Here is an 18,409-nt window from a genome sequence, read left to right on the forward strand (position 1 = left end):
TAAAATTTCATTGAGGTCGGAGAAAATGTTTACAAACAAACGGAAACTCAAGGAACACTTAAGGAATTCTTTCGATTATTATTTTTATTTTTAATCTTCTAATCTTTATGATATACTGGTTAGTGTAAAAATGGTGAATGTAACACACATTATTTAATATACACGAAGTATTTATTTAAAATTCACTTTATTTAATATTGTGCAAATGAATTTTTAATGATATATTATATATATGATAAAAATATTTGACAAAAATGGTTTTTAGTGAAGAAATTCTTGAAAAACTTCAATGTGTGTGAATTGTCTCATTCAATAATATTAAATTAATTATAACCAATACTCATTAAATTAAAATTGATTTTCAGCGAGTTGAATAGTTACTTTCTTTGCAAAGTTAATCAAACAATATCGAAAAGTAAAAATAAAAAAATTGAAAACTAACAATTAAAAAAAAAAAGATTTTCTTTAACTTGTAGCACCATCTTTTGGTAAAATATTCAAATAAACTTCTTAAATAAAAATATATATACTTGAAAGTGGTGCTGTGTGTAACACAGCCAGTGCGGCTACCTGCAGAGTGCCGGCCTCGGACTCCTAATGGGCGACTTCCCGTCTCACGCTGGCATTCTGCAGGCAGGCGCTATCTCTCAGCGTTACGCGATCATTAGTCAGTGATGAGCGTAACTATATTGTTGCGAACTAAATGTGGGGAGAACTGGGTTCGAAAGGGTTAGCCCGATTGAATTTTATTACAATTTTATTAATTACTAGTATTATTTACATTACTAATACATAATTGTACTTAAAAAAATTGGTTGTCTGTAAAGTCGGTTTACGGACGATAGTTTAACGTGACGTCATAACAAAACATTTAAGAAATGATTGATCCAGAAGAAAAGGAAATATCATATTCGGCCTGAGACTGAGCCGTAATAGGTTTTTGCAACCAAACCATTAAGGCATTAAAAATATTATATTCTTTGAGGAAGAATTTTTTTTTTAAATTTTCTATCTTTTGTATGATAAAATATACCGCTGCATACTTTTATGAATAAAATTGAATCATTTTTATTGAATTATCACTATTTTGTATGGATACAAAGGAGTGAAATGAAATGTACAATTTAATTAGTAAATTTACTTTTATTTGCATTCATTAATTCAAATAGATTTATTACTTTTCAAGTGTCGTGCGCGCCGTTTTTATTCTTACAAGTACGTAAAATAAATTCGTAGCTACCGGGATTCGAACCGACAACCTTTGGGTTGAAAGATAGCGTGCTAACAGGACGGCCATGAAGCCATCCTTGGAATGTAATAGTTTCGGATGTCATATATATATATAAATTTATATATATATATATATATATATATATAAATTTTGTTCACGGTAGGGGAATAATATTATTTCGTTTTTAAAACACGATTTTATAACAAATACGCATCTCAAATACGAAATACACCAAACTTATTTATAATGAGTTACCATATTTTTTAAAGCATTGTGCTAAAGATCCCGGGTGTAATTTGAATTATTATGTGTAACTGTAAAACACCATTGTTGGTTCAAAACGTATTTGAATATTCAACATTACTTTTAGATAACCGTACCGATTGTGCTGAAAATCGGTGGATGATCGTTAAATTACATAATATTAATAATTCAAACGACGAAAATATGATTGAAAAGTCAAATCGATGGTTGTTCCAATCGAGTGGAAGAGAGATGCCACGCATGCGTACAATGAGCAAACAGGACACATCTGTAGTGGGACATCCGTAGTGGGACACTTTTTCGTGCGTGCAGCCGGCGTTCATCTATTTATTAGACGTTGTCACGTAAAAATGTCCGATCACCAATCACTGACACTTAAAAATGTTTATCCTCAAGTCACCCAATGTCTGTCAAGTTCCACAGTTCGCACTCCTCACAGGAGCTAGGCTCGACAGTGGTTCGCGCCTGTACACACACACAGTCTCGCGCCACTCGGTCGTCCTCTCACGGAACTCGTCGCTCCGCGTCGCACCACTCTCGAGGGGGTCTCTCGCCCTCTTCGCCGATGTCGCACTTCCCTTCACTCTCGGATCTCGTCTGGAACTCTCGCAGAACCCGTCGCGGGACTTTCGCGGAGGTGGGCGTCGCTGCTTGAGCTCCTGTGGATAGTCTTTCCAGAACCGACGAGAGCGGCTGTGACGAGTCGCGTCATCCCGGGCCGACCCGACGCCTGAAAAGTCCAGAAAAGTTTACCTTCATTCACGCCACTCCGCGCGGCGGCCCGCGGAATTCTCAGGCCGCAAGGTGATAATAACAGCCCAAAACGGGACGATGCGCGGGTAGCGGAGAGGGGAAGGGAGTAGCGGCGACCCTTGTAATCCGGTCAGGCGCGCGTGGCATGCCTTACGTCAGTGGACCGCACGTGACACGGCGCGTGACTCCAGTGGCCGTGCAGGGCCGCCAGCCAGCTCCAAACCTGGCATCGCAGTCTGGTCTCTCGTGTTCGTAACAATATATAGGAATATACTAGGAGGTTGTAAGGCACCTAGTGCACCCGTTGAAAAATGATGAATATAACAAATACTTAAATTTAATACATACGAAATTTAAATTTCTTAATATTGTGCAAATGAAAATTATGTTATACTTACTTATATATAAGAGATGATAAAAAATTATTTGACAAAAATTATCTATATATAATGCATCTGTGCTATTTAGCGGCAAGAAATTAAGTGACCACAAAAGAAGAATATAATGTAACATTTCAAAACTGCGTAACTTAAAAAAAAATGCCAAAATACTTTCCGGCATACAAATATATATTATATACACAAAATACAAAACTAGCAACGACTTTTTAATAAAATTATTAACTTCAAAAATATAAGCATATTAAAAAATAAAAACAAAGATATTCGAAAGGGCATAAATACAAAATTCAAAAAAGGATTTTTCACCGTTTATCGTTTGGACTAAACTTTCTGAGATATACGTAAATAAACTATTTTTTTTGTTAGTAATTATAAGCATTGTTAGTTGTAAGTCGCCTAAGGTACTGTTGAAAAATTATGAATATAACAAAACAATTTAATATAATAATTAAAGCGTGTTCCACTTAATGTAGCTGTATTTCAAATGTTACTCTGTTGTTACGCTTCCATTTTCTATTTTGTACCCATCTCGCACGTCTATATGGAGTAGTGCTTCGTGGTACGGCTGTCTCCGGTTGGCGCTGCAGAGTCAGTGACGAGCGGGGCATCCAGTGCAAGGGCCACCCAATGGGGGAGCTCACCTTAGACAGGTTGGAGGTCGAGGACGCGACAAAGACAAAGGGTGTAGCGAGACGTGATTGTGGACTGCAGTCCACCAGCTCGACGCCGCACGGGACGGCTGCTCCCCCCCCCTCCCCCCCACACACACACAGCCCCCCCCCCCCCCCAGGGAGCCGCGCGGGAGCGGTCCAAAGTGCGGCGGGCCGCAGATACCGGCGGCGAGCTGCGGCGGCGAGGCGGGCTCAGTCGGCCGGCTGTGGCGCGCGCGAGTCGTCATGGACCTCGACTTCTCCGACGTCAGCTTCGCCGCGCGCCGGTGGGGCCGCTTCGGTGAGTGCCTCGCCCCGCAGTCCCGCCCCCGCTGCTGGTAGCCGGCGCGTACCGCTGGAACTCCTGGGCGGTGACCGCGACCCACGCTCGCTCTCCTCCTCTCGGCGGTAGTCCGCCCAATCTGACACGGCTTCCAGCACTCACAGAGGCTAGCTCGCTCGCGAGTGCATCTGCTCACTTTTACCTACGTGCGGCATCACGAATAATGTAGAGATTTCAAAAATTGTAGCACTTGCCAAATAAATAATTACTATAATAAATCTCACACATTTAAATACAGGAAAAAGTATTACATTGTTCCAGAAAAATCTATGTATAAAAAAAGTCAAAAATTAATATTTAAAGGAAAAACACTATTAAATAAGTTAACATTGTTTATAAAATCTGATTGAAATATTAAATATCTAAAATCAGTTAAATTATCCAACCAAATATTGATATATATTTTTACTTTGAAAATATTTTATTTTTGTTTTAATTTTCCAGGATGAATAACTACAATTTTTGTAAGCGAACGTCCTAAAGATCTCTGTAAATTGTTTTATAGAATGTTTGCCAATGGAGCAGTTGTAGCACATTGTTGGGTTCACGCCTGGCCGAGTCTTGATGTGACATTATGAAAGTACGTTATACAGGCCATTATGACAACACAAGCGTGGATGTGATGGGAAACCAAATCGAAAAAAAAAACGCATGCACCACATCTGGGGTAACTTGGTTTTAACAGCTCTATTGTCTGACAGTGTGCCGGTGTGGGCTGACATGAGCCGGTATTGGCTGACAGTGAGCGGTGTTGGCTGACAGTGTGCCCGTGTTGGCTGACAGTATGCCCGTGTTGGCTGACAGTGTGCCCGTGTTGGCTGAAAGTGTGCCGGTGTTGGCTGAAAGTGTGCCGGTGTTGGCTGAAAGTGTGCCGGTGTTGGCTGAAAGTGTGCCGGTGTTGGCTGAAAGTGTGCCGGTGTTGGCTGAAAGTGTGCCGGTGTTGGCTGAAAGTGTGCCGGTGTTGGCTGAAAGTGTGCCGGTGTTGGCTGACAGTGTGCCGGTGTTGGCTGACAGTGTGCCGGTGTTGGCTGACAGTGTGCCGGTGTTGGCGACATCAGCAGGAGACAAAAACAATCTACTTCATAATATTTAATGCATGATTCTGAAGGCTTAACGTTGTGCAGAACAGATTTTCATCAAGTTTTTTTACCTCTTTTTACTTATTATTATTCATTATTTTTTTAACCAAGTCGTGCATCCTGAATGTAGTATTGTTTGTCATTTCACACACATGGGGTTTATCGTTTCTTTGTCGTAGTCACGTATTTTATGCGCTCCGAGAATATATGTTATCAAAGTGATTATGGCAGTAAATTATTCGCCAGAAGGTTCATTTCAAGGTTACTTCATGGTAAATATCCGTTACGGTAGTAACTTTTTTTTACCAGGATTCGCAGTAATCGCGCAATATAATGCCAGCTCTTAGTATATTGTTAGCATGCAAACACGAACAAAGATTGGACGTGCAATTGTAATAAATGCTTTTAAAAAAAACACCTTGCCCGTCATACTACGGCAAGTACTAGAATTGCAACTAATTGGCGAGTCAAAGCGGATCTATGGACGTGTCGCAAGACGTGCACTGGACAAAAAAACTTACCAGCGGCCGCTTTGCGCCGGAGATACGGAAACAAGAACTGTTTGAGCGGTGGCGAGACCTTCTGGTCGCAGTGGGAGGGGCGGTTTAGAATTTAAAAAAACCTACAGGAATTACAAATAAAATATTGTACTCCAGTCCGCACCTGACCTTTGAAAACATTTCATTTGTTTTTCTGTGTCGTCTGTTATCTGTCATTTGTAACAAGTCAATACAATTATAATTTTTGTTTAACTAACTGCGTCACAGTCTCTTACTGAACGTCCCTTTTGTGAGTTGCCACAGCGTCTAAACACAAAGAAATTGCTTCTATGATTAATTTTTTTATTAATTTTTTTCTAATCTGCAATGAGTGAAAAAAAAAAAAAAAAAAAAAATAGAATATCAGGGTCGAAGTCGAACAGCAACCCTGGACTCCTGAAACACCGCATGCAGAGCAGGCGCGCACGGCTGGTTGCGTGTACGCAAGGCGCTGAGCTCGCTCCAAGGGTGCGAGGACTCGGGACTGAATGTGCGGTAAAAAAAACCACTTGAAATATATTAACATATCACTGAGGTTATTTTGCTGCCCTGGAAAGTACACTTTAGCCAATTTAGCCCATTATCGTGAAACATATTAATTTCAATGGTGAATTGAGTCTACACGAACTTAGAAATGTTTTTCACAGTTTATTTCATTATAGTGTATTTAATCATTTATGGCTGTACCCATGAATTTTAATAGTTTATTTTAATATATAATACAATTTATTTTGTGTATTAATATTATTTTTATTATATTTTATAAATGTTATCGAGTGCATAAATTTAAAAAAAATCACTCAATTCAGACAAACTACTTAAATTTTATGTTTGGGATTGATAAAGTGTAACTGAAAAGGATAAATATAGTTGAAAAAGCAATAAAAATTTAATTGAAGACTTAAGGATAAGATAAAACTTTAATTTTAACAGTACTAAAGCAATTAAAAAATATTGATACACAGAAATAAAATAATATTAGCCAGTCTTTCAGTACTCGCCAGAGATGTGTAATATCTAACCTCGGTAACGAGCACATTCATGTGTTCTCATGTTGCAAAATACACTTATAATGCAAATCTCGGACACGAAAGTTAACGCAGAATTCTTTAAAATAATGCCGAGCGTGATAAATATACTCAAATTGCAAATTGTGGTTTCAACCACATTTCTTGACGCGAATCACACTTAGTTTCCGTACCCGCCGCTAAAATTCCTGCCGGAGCAATTACCGAGTCATTAGATTTGGCGAGCAAAATTTAAAACTACACAATGAAACAGCTCCGATAAAAGAAAAAAAAAGACTTGGTAAAATACAAAACCCCGGCTTCTAACCTGATTTACAACAATTAATTTGATTAAAATACTGTCCATCTTGTTAATATTCATTAAGCTGCTAATACTGTACGTTTCCCCTTGGCTTATTAAATTTTGGTCCGCGCAATCTGCTACAGATGGCAGCTCCGTGGTTACACATTTCCGCTCCATGCGACTTCCGTCCCATTCACGACAACACTCCTGCCAAATTCCGTATACCGAGAGCTAAGACGTCACACTTCAAAAAATGTTGTGCTGGGCCATGGCCCGAAAAAACCTTGCCAAGTACATTATAAACCAATACAGGATATTTCGTGATATTTGTACGACATATCTATCGTCACACTAGTCTCCAACAAATGGCAGAATGTATGCGCGGTAGTTTACGTTGCAATCGTTTAAAATTTACGATGCAAAGGTAATGAAATATAGTAAAACTTACTCTAGTATTTTACAAATTTACTGTAAAAGTAAAACTCCCGTGCTTAAAAATTATTAATGGAAGTGGAAAATGTTTGTCGTCATATATGATTATATAACTACTACCTAATAAAAAAAATCATTATAGTATCACTCCGTGCCACCAGGTTATTTGTCACGCGCTCGCCTGTGCTGATAGCATTGAGCTGTCCGTTATCGGTTTCTAGTGTATTTGCCCAAAATTATTAATTAAAGAAGGACTGCAATAGTTGTGAGACTCGTAGCGTCAGTTATAAACTCCTCTTTCACGCGTCAGAATCCGTGAATTATCCATGGATTTTTAAAGGTATACTTAAAGAGTTTTATAAAAAAAATTATGAGAGTGAATTTTTACAATGCGCTCAAACCGTGCAATGAAATTGTCACAGGATAAAAAAAGGCTACATACAAATAAAAATTATATACGTGCTTTTAAATCGTATTGAATATTAGTCAATATAATTAATAACTTTTATTTATTGGGAATATTAGAGATAGAAATTGTGCGTATATACTTTATCAAGTATATTTTTAAGTGTATTTATATAAGTGAGGTTATGTTCCCGAGTGTATAATTTATTTGCATTATAAATTATTACATTATTATTTAATAAATAATTAAGATTAATAAATTAGAATTAAATTCCAGCATATTTATTGATTTTCATTATTAATTTTAATTTATATACTGTAAATTATTTTACTATATTAAATAATAAATTTTACTCACGTGTTAATATTAATATTGAATACTGAGTATTATTTATTTATTTTTTATTCGATTGAATTTATATTCTACCAACCATATTTTTATGATATCACTCCAGTCCTTTTATTATTTTATTTATATTTATTTATTATTTGCATGCAAACTTTAAATTCGTTTTTATTACGCCAAGTATGTATAACATCTAACGCGCGTACATAAGTACACGTTCCCATTTTTCCGGTAGATTTTAGTACACATAATTTAAAAAAAAAAAACCGGCTTCAATTGCAGGTAGGTAGTTCTTCCGAAATGTTTCTGCAATGCAGTTGCGGGAGGGTTAGTGCTTCGAGACAACACTCCGACCGTAAGTGACTGCAACACTCACCCATGACCGTCTACAAGACGTTGGCTGTGTGGGTGACCTACAGAGCATTCCAGTTTATCTGAACACCTTAGGATCTTTGCTGATTACTTTCTTTAAACGATTCGTGCGGTGGGGGACTTTGATTTTATACAATTTTTTTGGTCATACTCCATCGCAATTTTGCACAGTAAGCTGATGTCGAACAGATGGACCGAACGATGAAACTAAATATGTATTATGGACAACATAACAAAGACAGCACAGACGAACACATTAAAACTTAAAATATCAGACAGCACAACAATTCCGTGGAAGAAATTTAGTCATGAAAAAATAACAGCACAGACGAACGCAGTGAGCTAACGAGACAGTTTCAACCAGAACATTAGATGCAAACAGACAACAAACCTGGACAACACAGCAAACATTACGAACACTACGAGGGAAATAAACCGGTGTTATGGACAAGTGAACGACGACAGCACCGACGAACACCGCAGGTTCCCAAATGGCGAAACAGTAGAAAGTTTTCGGGAACTGGCATCTGTTCCCGTCACCAGTCACAACTGGCACACTGCAATGGCGTGTGTCCCAAAAAAAAAATAGTGTTAAATGTTTATTACTTGTCTTGATATGTTGTCAGTCGAAATATGCGTAAGGCATAGGTTGGCTTCAGTGCAGATGATGTCAGCAATGACTGCCGAAAGTTGATTCCAAGATGGCGGCGCAAGAGGGAGATGCGCTGAACCGCGGATGTTAGCAGACGGGCTCTCGCGAGGGCGCCCGCGGCACAGCCTGGTGGCGGGGCGCGGAACCTCTCGTCCACGCCGGAACCCGTGACCTCCGAGACACGGGCTTGCGCGGGCGGCTTGTTCGGCGCCGGAACACACTCTGCTCAGCCATGCCATTCCGTATTTAACACCTTCTCACTGTAGCGTCAAGGAAACAGTGTCCAAATAACAACAAAAAATAAGTTACAGTAAACTGAATAATGAAATTCAAAAACAAGTTTAAAAACATGTCCACAATAGTGTTGTCACGGAAAAATCTAAGGGATGAAAATAAAAATTAAAAAAAAAAAAAAAAAATATATATATATATTGAGTAGAAGATAACATGAGAAGCAATTTTTAATTAGAATTTACCGCTAATTTTTCATAATGAAGGTCAAATTTGCTCAAACCACGGGTGTCTGCAACCAGTTACGCTCGACAATGCATAAACTGCTAGCAGCTGTGGGTGTCTTGTTTTTTTTTTTTTTTTTGCTCTTTTGCCACCAGTGACATACATAGCTTTAATTCTTAACCTCGCCCTAATACTAAATATAATTTCTTATAATTAACAGTTATGAGATATCTGTTAAGATCGCTAGAAACATTATTTGATGCGATGGTTGCGATAAAAATTTTTAAGCATAATAAACTCATCTTTATCAGGAACAGAATTATACTTAAGTCAAGAATTTTCGAATAAGATTCTTTAATGAACATGAAATGGTAAAAGGCTAATAAAATTCCGCTGTTTGCTATTGACAAATAACGTGAGGATTACAATTCGTACAGCTCGTGTTGGTGTTATTCCTAATATGTCTCCTCAGTCCATCTTAGAAGCGATTTTTAATCTTATTTTACGTAGTTTTCTTATCTAACAGCTGCAGTTAAGTGTTCAGGATTACTGTTTCACATGGTCGTGTGTCGCTGTGTATGTTGTGTTTATAGACCTGGGTTCGATTCAAGGATGCGTACCGTGACGAAGTAACTCATAAGACGAAGTGTGGGGGATACAAATTCAGCAGAAACTATATTTTTTTTTTTAGTTTTGTCACCTCCGCAATAGCTTCCTTTCGTCGTCATCCCATCTCTATTCATTTTCATTAATCACTCATTTTTTGTTGGGAAGAAATATCTTCGCACGAGCCTTCTTTTTGCCACTTACGCATGTGCTTGGATTACATTGTGGATGTTGTAACTCAATGTTACTTTGTAGCAAACCTTTTTTTTTTTTTTTTTTTTTTTTAGCGCTTCTTAAATTTTTTTATTCGATTATCGATGGCCAGGTTTTTTTAAAATGACCGTGACCGACCTTGTCTTCTCGTAACAACAATTACTCCACGTCGAGGGATTTGCATTTAGACAGGCGTGACGTAGCAATATGAATGATAAGATCCTTGAGAATCTATACAGTGGATCCAGGGACCTGTCCACTCTTCATCGCAATGGGCGAAGTCATTTTCTGCAAGTAAGCCGGGGTGCTCGTCACAACTTGTTGGATTTTCTCGATTATTGACCGTGGTGCCTTGAGCTACGAACTCTTTGTGAACCACTATTTTGCATAAAAAAAAAACGAATTCAACATCGTTTTCTCGCGTGATTTTCTCATGCGCGGTTCATCACTACAACGAACCATCGTATTTATTGGCATTTCCAGGCAGCATGTCCATAACTTAATTTCCAGGTATACACTTTTTCCGTCGTGATACAAAGAATAGTGGAGGGAGAGGACAATTATGGCAGTGCTGCTTAAATCTCTTCACACGAGTCGAACGTGAGTGGAAGTGATAAGGATCGCAGGCTTACGCGGCCATTATCTGGGGCTGCTTGGCCTGTTGGTTACAGCCGCGTCGAAGGCAAAGGTACTACTGACGTTTCCGTCGGCATCCTCATGGTAACAGTTTCCGAATGAGGGTCTTGGAAGATCTCTTGACTTAAAATACTGTAGCCGGAGAGATGAGTTTCCTGATGGCTGCTGCAGGAAACATTCACATATTTTAGTATTCCAGCTTATTGTGTGTTTACTAGCAGCAGGTTCACAGAGTTCACGTGAGTAGCTTTTCACTTGTTACGCATGCAGCATACTATTCCTATAATTATATTGTATGTTACCCGTGAGAATTAAAAAAAAAACAGCTAGGAATAAAATCCAGCACTTTAGGTAACTTTTCATGTAAGAATAATGACTTGAATTATTTTCTTATCTCAGTCTTCCCACGGTATTCTCACCTAACAGCAGGTAACCTTTATTTTACTTAGAGCTTGTCTGTTGAAGAATTTTATAAGGTACTGATACCGGACATTTTCTTAGAGGTTTCTTTCACCTAAAATGTCCTTGTAAAGTGTATCTTATAGGACGTCAGCCTTTTGTTTTACCTGCCGCATATGTGTGCGACGGACGAGCGAGTAGTGCGAGGCAGTGTGAGACTGAGGTACGAGGTAAGAGACGAGCAGTAGGGAGCCACTGTCTAGCCGAGCTCCCGTGGGGAGAGTGAACTGTGGACCTTATGAAAGAGAGATTAATTTGTGGTCAGACATTTAAATTGTTTTGTTATAATTAATAGTGTAAATATTAGCTAATAAATAAAATAGGCAAGTAACAATTTGCAATAAAATAATCCGAAATCTTAAAAAATATATATAATTTTGCTATTTGAGAATAAAGTTAGTGTAAAGAACTGAAGTTAGTTTTGAGTAGAAGTTTAGGCTAGATAATAGGTGAAATTTGAGTGTAGTTAATAGGGCATAAGTGACAGTTACGTTGTCAGTGCATGTTGACGAAGAATATGGTGGCCGATTTACTTAGTAACCTCTTGGCCGAAATTAAGAATAAAATGGAGAGTAACCAGGAGGAAATGAATAATATAATGAAAAGTAACCAGGATATAATGGGGAGGAACCAGAAATGAGATGAAGAATATAGTGGAGCGGAGCCAGGAGGCAATGAAAGAAATAGTGGCCAGGAAAATTTGAAAAAATAAAAAAATAAAAATAAAAATAAATGAATAATGAAATATGGACTATTCAAGTAGAAGTAAAGAATGCCGTAAAAGTAAGATCGAAGAAGAGGACTGACAAAACAGTACTTAGTTTGGAGGTTCACAGTGTTTCGAGCAGTGTCTCGGCGCACACAAGACTGTCAAAAAATTTATTGATAGTATCAAGGGTCATGTGTCAAGGCCTGTCAAGGCGTGTCAAGGCGTACCATAATGGGCATTTTTAATTTGCTGACAGGATATGGTTGCGCAGCATGACGTGGAAGGTCTCCAAGGACGAACACGAAATTTCTGCATTCCACGTGTGTCCGCTACTAGCAGTAGCACACGCGCGCCGTAACGCGCATGCATTCTCAGTTCGGCCAGTCTGTAATTTACTAGATGTGGTTCCCGACTTCCCATGTGGAAAAAGAATTTTCAACCAGGATACTTTCTTTAAAGAATCTCTATAAATTAAAAAAAAAATAATTGGTTGTCTGTAAAGTCGGTTTACGAACGATAGTTTAACGTGACAACGTCAAAACAAAACATTGATGAAATGATTTCATACTTTTATGAATAAAATTGAATCAATTTATTTTAATAATAAAAGAATAAATACTTGAAACTATACTAGTAATCAGATATTTAAAATTCAAGAATAATTAACCTTTATTGCCGAAATTGTTGTTGTAATAAGCAATGAAAACCACATTAACTTTTCACTTCACTTTATAAACAGTCGACGAAACAGTTCACGTGTAGATCACTTGTAATTAATTTTAAAAACTGGCGTTTAGCTATACAGTTTAAATATAATTATGAACAAGTTTTCATATAAATAATCTGTAATCAAATATCCATCATCAATTATATGAATCACCATAATTTTTTAATAAATTGTAACATAACCTATTATTACTGCACTCGCCGACAGCGTAACGGAACACAGCGTAACGGAACAATGAGCGTAACGGGACACAGCGTAACGGGACACTTTTTCGTGCGTGCAGCCGGCATTCATTGATCTTATAGACGTTGTCACGTCAAAATCTAAATTGAATTCCGGTTTCCGATCCATCGATACTTCATTAGGTGACTCGCATATTCAAAGTCTAAATTGCTGCTCTTCGCGATGTCCTCTTGGTCTGCTGTCATTGGACAGTCTGGGTGCAGAACGGCATGTCAACGCGCGGGGATGTCGCCGTGGAGACTTATTACACTGTAAAATATTGTAATCTGCATTACAGTCAATTTGGTCGCTTCTCTCAGGTTTTAGTTACAAATATTGCTATTTTTATGGAGTAATTTTTTAAAATATAAAACAATGACAATGTCCATATGGAATAATAAAGTATTATAATAGATTTTGAAATCAGTTAAGTCGTTTTTGAGTTAACTTCTTAGAAACAAACAAACTCAATCTCTCTCTCTCTCTCTCTCTCTCTCTCTCTCTCTCTCTGTCTATGATATTAGTATGGACTAAACTCATTAAAATATTTATTTAGGATAAATATTACTTATGAATGTAGTTATTATAGTCCCGCCGTTTGGGTCTTAAAACCTAATAAAAGTCCATTTTTTACATTGGTGTCACGAATAAACCCAGAAAATTAAGTGCTTATGACAAAGTAATATATGTATGTATATATATACATATATATATATATATGTGTGTGTATATATATATATATATATGTATATATATATGTATTCATGGCTTTTAAACGGGACAATAGGCGAGTTTATTTTAGAATAACGGGTCACGTTCTTAACTATACTGTTAAACACATGAAAACTGTGCTAAATAAACAAAATTTAACCTCCATTCAGAGATAACTGCACCACTGAAATCAGTAATATGCATCTGAGGTGAACGAGTACATCTCAGAAATGAAACCTATCTTTTTTTCTGTTTTACTAACATTTCAATTTATTTATTTGTATGTTAAGCCTAAAATCAGGCCAAATGATTTTAAGCTTAACATACATATTTAGGTTGAGTGATGTGGCCATTGTCTTAGTTCAGACCATATGCAGATGATCAGATGATGCACAACGTTGGCCGGATTAGAACGACGTAGCCCTTAAATTGGTGATCAAATTTAGTTATAAAATAAACATAAATGCATGCACAATACGTATAAAGACAGTAATGGAGCAGAGCCCTACACTATTAAATAAATTTCACCTTAAATTTACGAATAATTCTGGTTACAAATTATCCAAGGATCTTCGCAAATTTACGGTTAATCTCCGAAAGTTTACGTTACTGAAGTAGTATGTAATAGTTCCTCCTGCGCCAGCCTTCAGGCTGTGGTGCTGGTGCCGTGGAGCCGACCGATTGCTCTGACGTCACGGCGGCCATTTTGGACTCAAAAGTACCTCAAAATTCCTCAATGACTCAAAATGACTCAAAAATTCTCGTTTTGAGGAAAAATTTCTCGTTTTATTCCTCAAAAAATTAAAAATTATGATTTCGAAAAATCTTAAGTCTTTTGCCTTAGAAAGAACACAGAATCCTAAAAGAGGCTATGATATCTACACATTAAAAATATTGTTGATTAAACAGCAGAAACTTTTTTTCTTCAACACCTTGTATTTACCTTGTTTCTAACGGAACATTAAACTCGAAAGTCGGAAACAGGCGTAGTTTATGCGCAGAGCCGGTTATCCGTGATTACGAAGAAGTCTTCGTTAATTTCGGGCCAACTCTTCGTAGAAATTTCCCTAAATTGACTGCTATTTCTCGCCCGATCGCGGACGTGAAACTGCGTTTCAACACTGCCGGACCAGGCCTCGGGAGGTCTGCTGGCCTAGCAGTGGGCTGGACTCTGAGCAGGCTTGTCGTGAGACCAGTTATATCGCGGCGGTCGCACGTGAGACCCGCCCAAACACCAGGTCGCCCCGCCTGTCTTCGGTATGTGGTGAGTGTGCTGATGTCGGCCTCACGAACGTCCACAACAGATCACAGTTGGTATCACACTGTCAAATATTTTCACCTGAAATTTACGAAGAACGTTTGTTACAAAACATCCAGATATCTTCGTAAATAGCGAAATTGAACTGTTAATTTGTTGAATGGACTTGTGATAACAGCTTATTCATGTTTTCCATAAAGTATCAAGTATCACTATACAGTTAAATTGTGTAACATGTTCTGTATTTTTTTTTGTAACTTGCATCATGTAAATATTAATGTCTGCTCATACATATTTGTATGTAAAGGGAACTACATGTATAACGTGACATGTTCTATATCCAGGAGCCTTGACTCCATGTGGGATCAACGGAACAAAAATACAAAATAAATAAATAAAATATCGTGGTCTTTGTAAATTTACGGGTACAATGATCACTTACTTGGAATTTTAACCCACAAGAATAATCTTGATATATGATACACACATTTAAAAACTGGTTAACACTCGTGAAAGACAACCACATTGTTTCTTTCACGCGTGCGTTTACTCTGTTTATACAAAAAAAAAACAGGATTCGTTGTTTCTACGAAATTCCAATATTTTTTTTTAAATAACAAAGAACTAGTAGTTTCCACGAAATTCCAATATATATATTTTAAATAACAAAGAACTATTCGTTCATTTGAGGCGAAGTCTTCGCTGGAAAGTCCGTAAACTCACTGCAATTGCTAGCAGTGCACTAGTTTACTGAAGTCACGCCACGTTGCTTTCAGAGCTCCGCAGGAGTCGCCAGTGTCATTGAGACACGAAAGGGGAGACATATTCAAATACGTAGATACATTTGTAATGAAGCCCACAAATCATTGCTGGAGATCTCAACGAAGATTCAACAACGCGAGAGTTGATATTTCGAGGGAAAATATTGGAGATGTGAGAAATTCACGAAGATGAGACACAAAAACCGTACGTTGAAGTCCTTCACATACAACGATACGATCACAACTGACTATGGATAGTTGTGATGACGACGAGGAGACTTTCATAAAATCCCTAACAACCCAGTCCGGGCTGAAGGTGTGTAGACTCAGTGGAACATGGTGGTCAGGTCTGTTAGTTTGTACAGTTTTTGTCTTAACATTTGTTCGATGGCGTCCTAGGCATTAATTTATTAATAAAAAAAATCTGAATGAAATACACATGTAGGTTTTTTTTATGTGAAACATCTCGGAATACTTCAAAAGAGTTCGCAGTGAATAAGTTGATTTTTTAATTTTTTCGGGCACTTAAAATATTGTTAAGTATTCAAAATAAGCATTGCCTGATGCGTATTTTGATGCTATACAATATGAAAAAAAAAGCTTGGTTCAAAAATTAAAATTTTAATTTCGTTTGATAATTGGCAACAACGCACGAAGAAACAAGGACAGTGCTAACGGCAATCGGCGTGTGTTAGAGAGAGAGAGAGAGAATGCGCCCATTTACTTCCACACTACAATATAAGAGTGGGATGCTCTATAGTAGATACGCGGCTTCATGCCGGTGCTTCTAACACCATATCCCTAGCTTTTTTTTTTTTTAAATTTAACTATACATAAGTGTGTTCCATCGCTGGGACAAAGTGCGGGATAATGTACGCCTGGGCCCTATGCCTGAACTTGATTTACATACGCGTCTGATCTCACCTCGCTGATGTCGGATAAAGTCGATGCCGGCTGGTGTTCCCGTTTTCAAACCATACAATTTTTGTACTTAAAAAAAAAAATCAAACTATTCGACGATCCAAATCTCTCGTCGGGTACAATAAGCAGGTACACACAACCAAACAAAAAAAAATAGTATTTTCGTCTCCGACCCATAATTTTGACTACGTGACCTCAACTCTATTCCGTCTCTATAAGCCGTTGACACCGAGGCGACGACAGTCAAGGTTGTGCGAAGAGAGAGAGAGAGAGAGAGAGAGAGAGAGAGAGAGAAAGAGAAAGAGAGACGCACGTACACAGTCCTGTCCGCAATTACAGCCCTCCGTCGCAGAGGCGAGACTCGCCAGGCAGCGCAAGAAACAGGAATGTAGTCAGGGCCGAGCACGGACTGCATAGTTGCCAATGAGCAGTGAAACTGCAGATGTCGCTACTTCCTCGGAGCGGGCGAGGAAATTGCATCCCGTGGCGTGGTTTTTGTATAGCCGCGCGCGGCCTCCAACCGCGCGGTGTTAACATCCCCGGTATCAAGTCCCGATTATGTGGTTGGACGGATACTTTGTTGCGGATGGACTGCAAGATGAGAACTTGAAGCTCAAATTTATATAATGACAAGAAAATTACACAACCATCATGAGAACGAGCCGTAATGGGGTAGTAAAAATTATCTTAATTATAATGCTTCTACAATACCGTATTATTTCTCAAGGTTATAAATAAATCCGTAATCTAACAATCGTTTATTGTTTCTAAAGCTTTTTGTCGATTCTATAAGTGTTTATTTAGTGGCATTTTGTAAACTTTAATTCCTAATTTTTATTTTAGTCTAATCTTAAAAAAAGAGCAGTTTCTAACTAACCGTTAGTGTAGCTTTTATTATCAAACTTTTCATCTTTAAAATTTATTCATAAATCAAAAATAATCAGTTTTTAAAAATCATAAAATCCTGAGTTTTTAATTTTTTTTTATAAAACATGTTATATTTACTTATAGATATTATACTAAAAGTAAAAAGTTTTGCTACAAAGGCTACATGCGAAATTTTAATTAAAAACTGTATACAACTCGACTTCTAGATCTCAATGTTAGGAATGAAATACAAATTGGCAGTTCATTTATAAAAAAAGTTGATTAAGATATCCAGCTTGTATACGTAGCGGACTAGAAGTCCTGTTTTGTAATCCTTTTTAAAACAGTAATTTTAGAATAGTAAAAATGACTAAAACGTGGTTTTCTTTTCTTCAGAATAACTTTTAGGCATGAAACACCCGTTACAGAACTTGAGAGCACTCAAAGGACATGCATTACACATTTATCTTCATTTTCCTATCATATTATGGTACGGTCACCGCTCATATGCACGACGAGAAGACTTGCGCGCCAGTTCAGAGAGGCGACACCGCGCTAGAAGCACCAGCGAGCGTCGAACTTATCGCCTCGCCTCACAAACACAGATACACGCAGAGGCGTGATTTCAACTTTTAAACTGGGGTGGCAAGGCATACAGGGGTCTAGAATACTGGGGGATGTGGAATGCCCCCACGTGCGTAAGGGGGGTTCGGGCGTACTTCACCGGGAAATTGAAAAAAAAAAAAAAAAAAAAAAAAAAAACTAGCATTAAATTGTTAGTGTTTTAAAGCATTTCCAGACTGTTTTCTCTATTTAAAATTTTTCTATGTAACATTATGATATACAAGGTCCAATAAACATTATATTTTTCTGCGCTAAATAAGGCTTCATTAATAATGAATTAAGAAAACGTCGTGCTTGTAAAATTTTATTCTACAATTGTTTGTATATTACTGATATTATTACTTGAAAATGGGGTGGATGAATACTGGGGTGGACAATAATTCCGGGGTGGCGACTGCTACCCCTTGCCACCCCCGAATCACGCCAATGATATACACCCTGACTAGGCGGGCTTCTTAATC

The 18,409-nt window shown here is 37.8% G+C and overlaps 1 protein-coding gene across 1 annotated transcript in view; it reads left to right on the forward strand.

The window, feature by feature from the left end:
- Nucleotides 1-3,481: 3,481 nt before the first annotated feature.
- LOC134530366 (ATP-binding cassette subfamily G member 4) overlaps nt 3,482-18,409 on the forward strand; it is a 126,047-nt gene continuing 111,119 nt past the window's right edge. The window contains exon 1 of the mRNA XM_063365123.1: nt 3,482-3,600. Within this exon, the coding sequence (XP_063221193.1) occupies nt 3,546-3,600 (55 nt within the window). The 5' untranslated portion in view covers nt 3,482-3,545. The remainder of the gene's footprint in view (nt 3,601-18,409) is intronic.

The sequence above is a fragment of the Bacillus rossius genome, chromosome 3, assembly GCF_032445375.1.
Source record: "Bacillus rossius redtenbacheri isolate Brsri chromosome 3, Brsri_v3, whole genome shotgun sequence".
NCBI classification, from domain to species: domain Eukaryota; kingdom Metazoa; phylum Arthropoda; class Insecta; order Phasmatodea; family Bacillidae; genus Bacillus; species Bacillus rossius.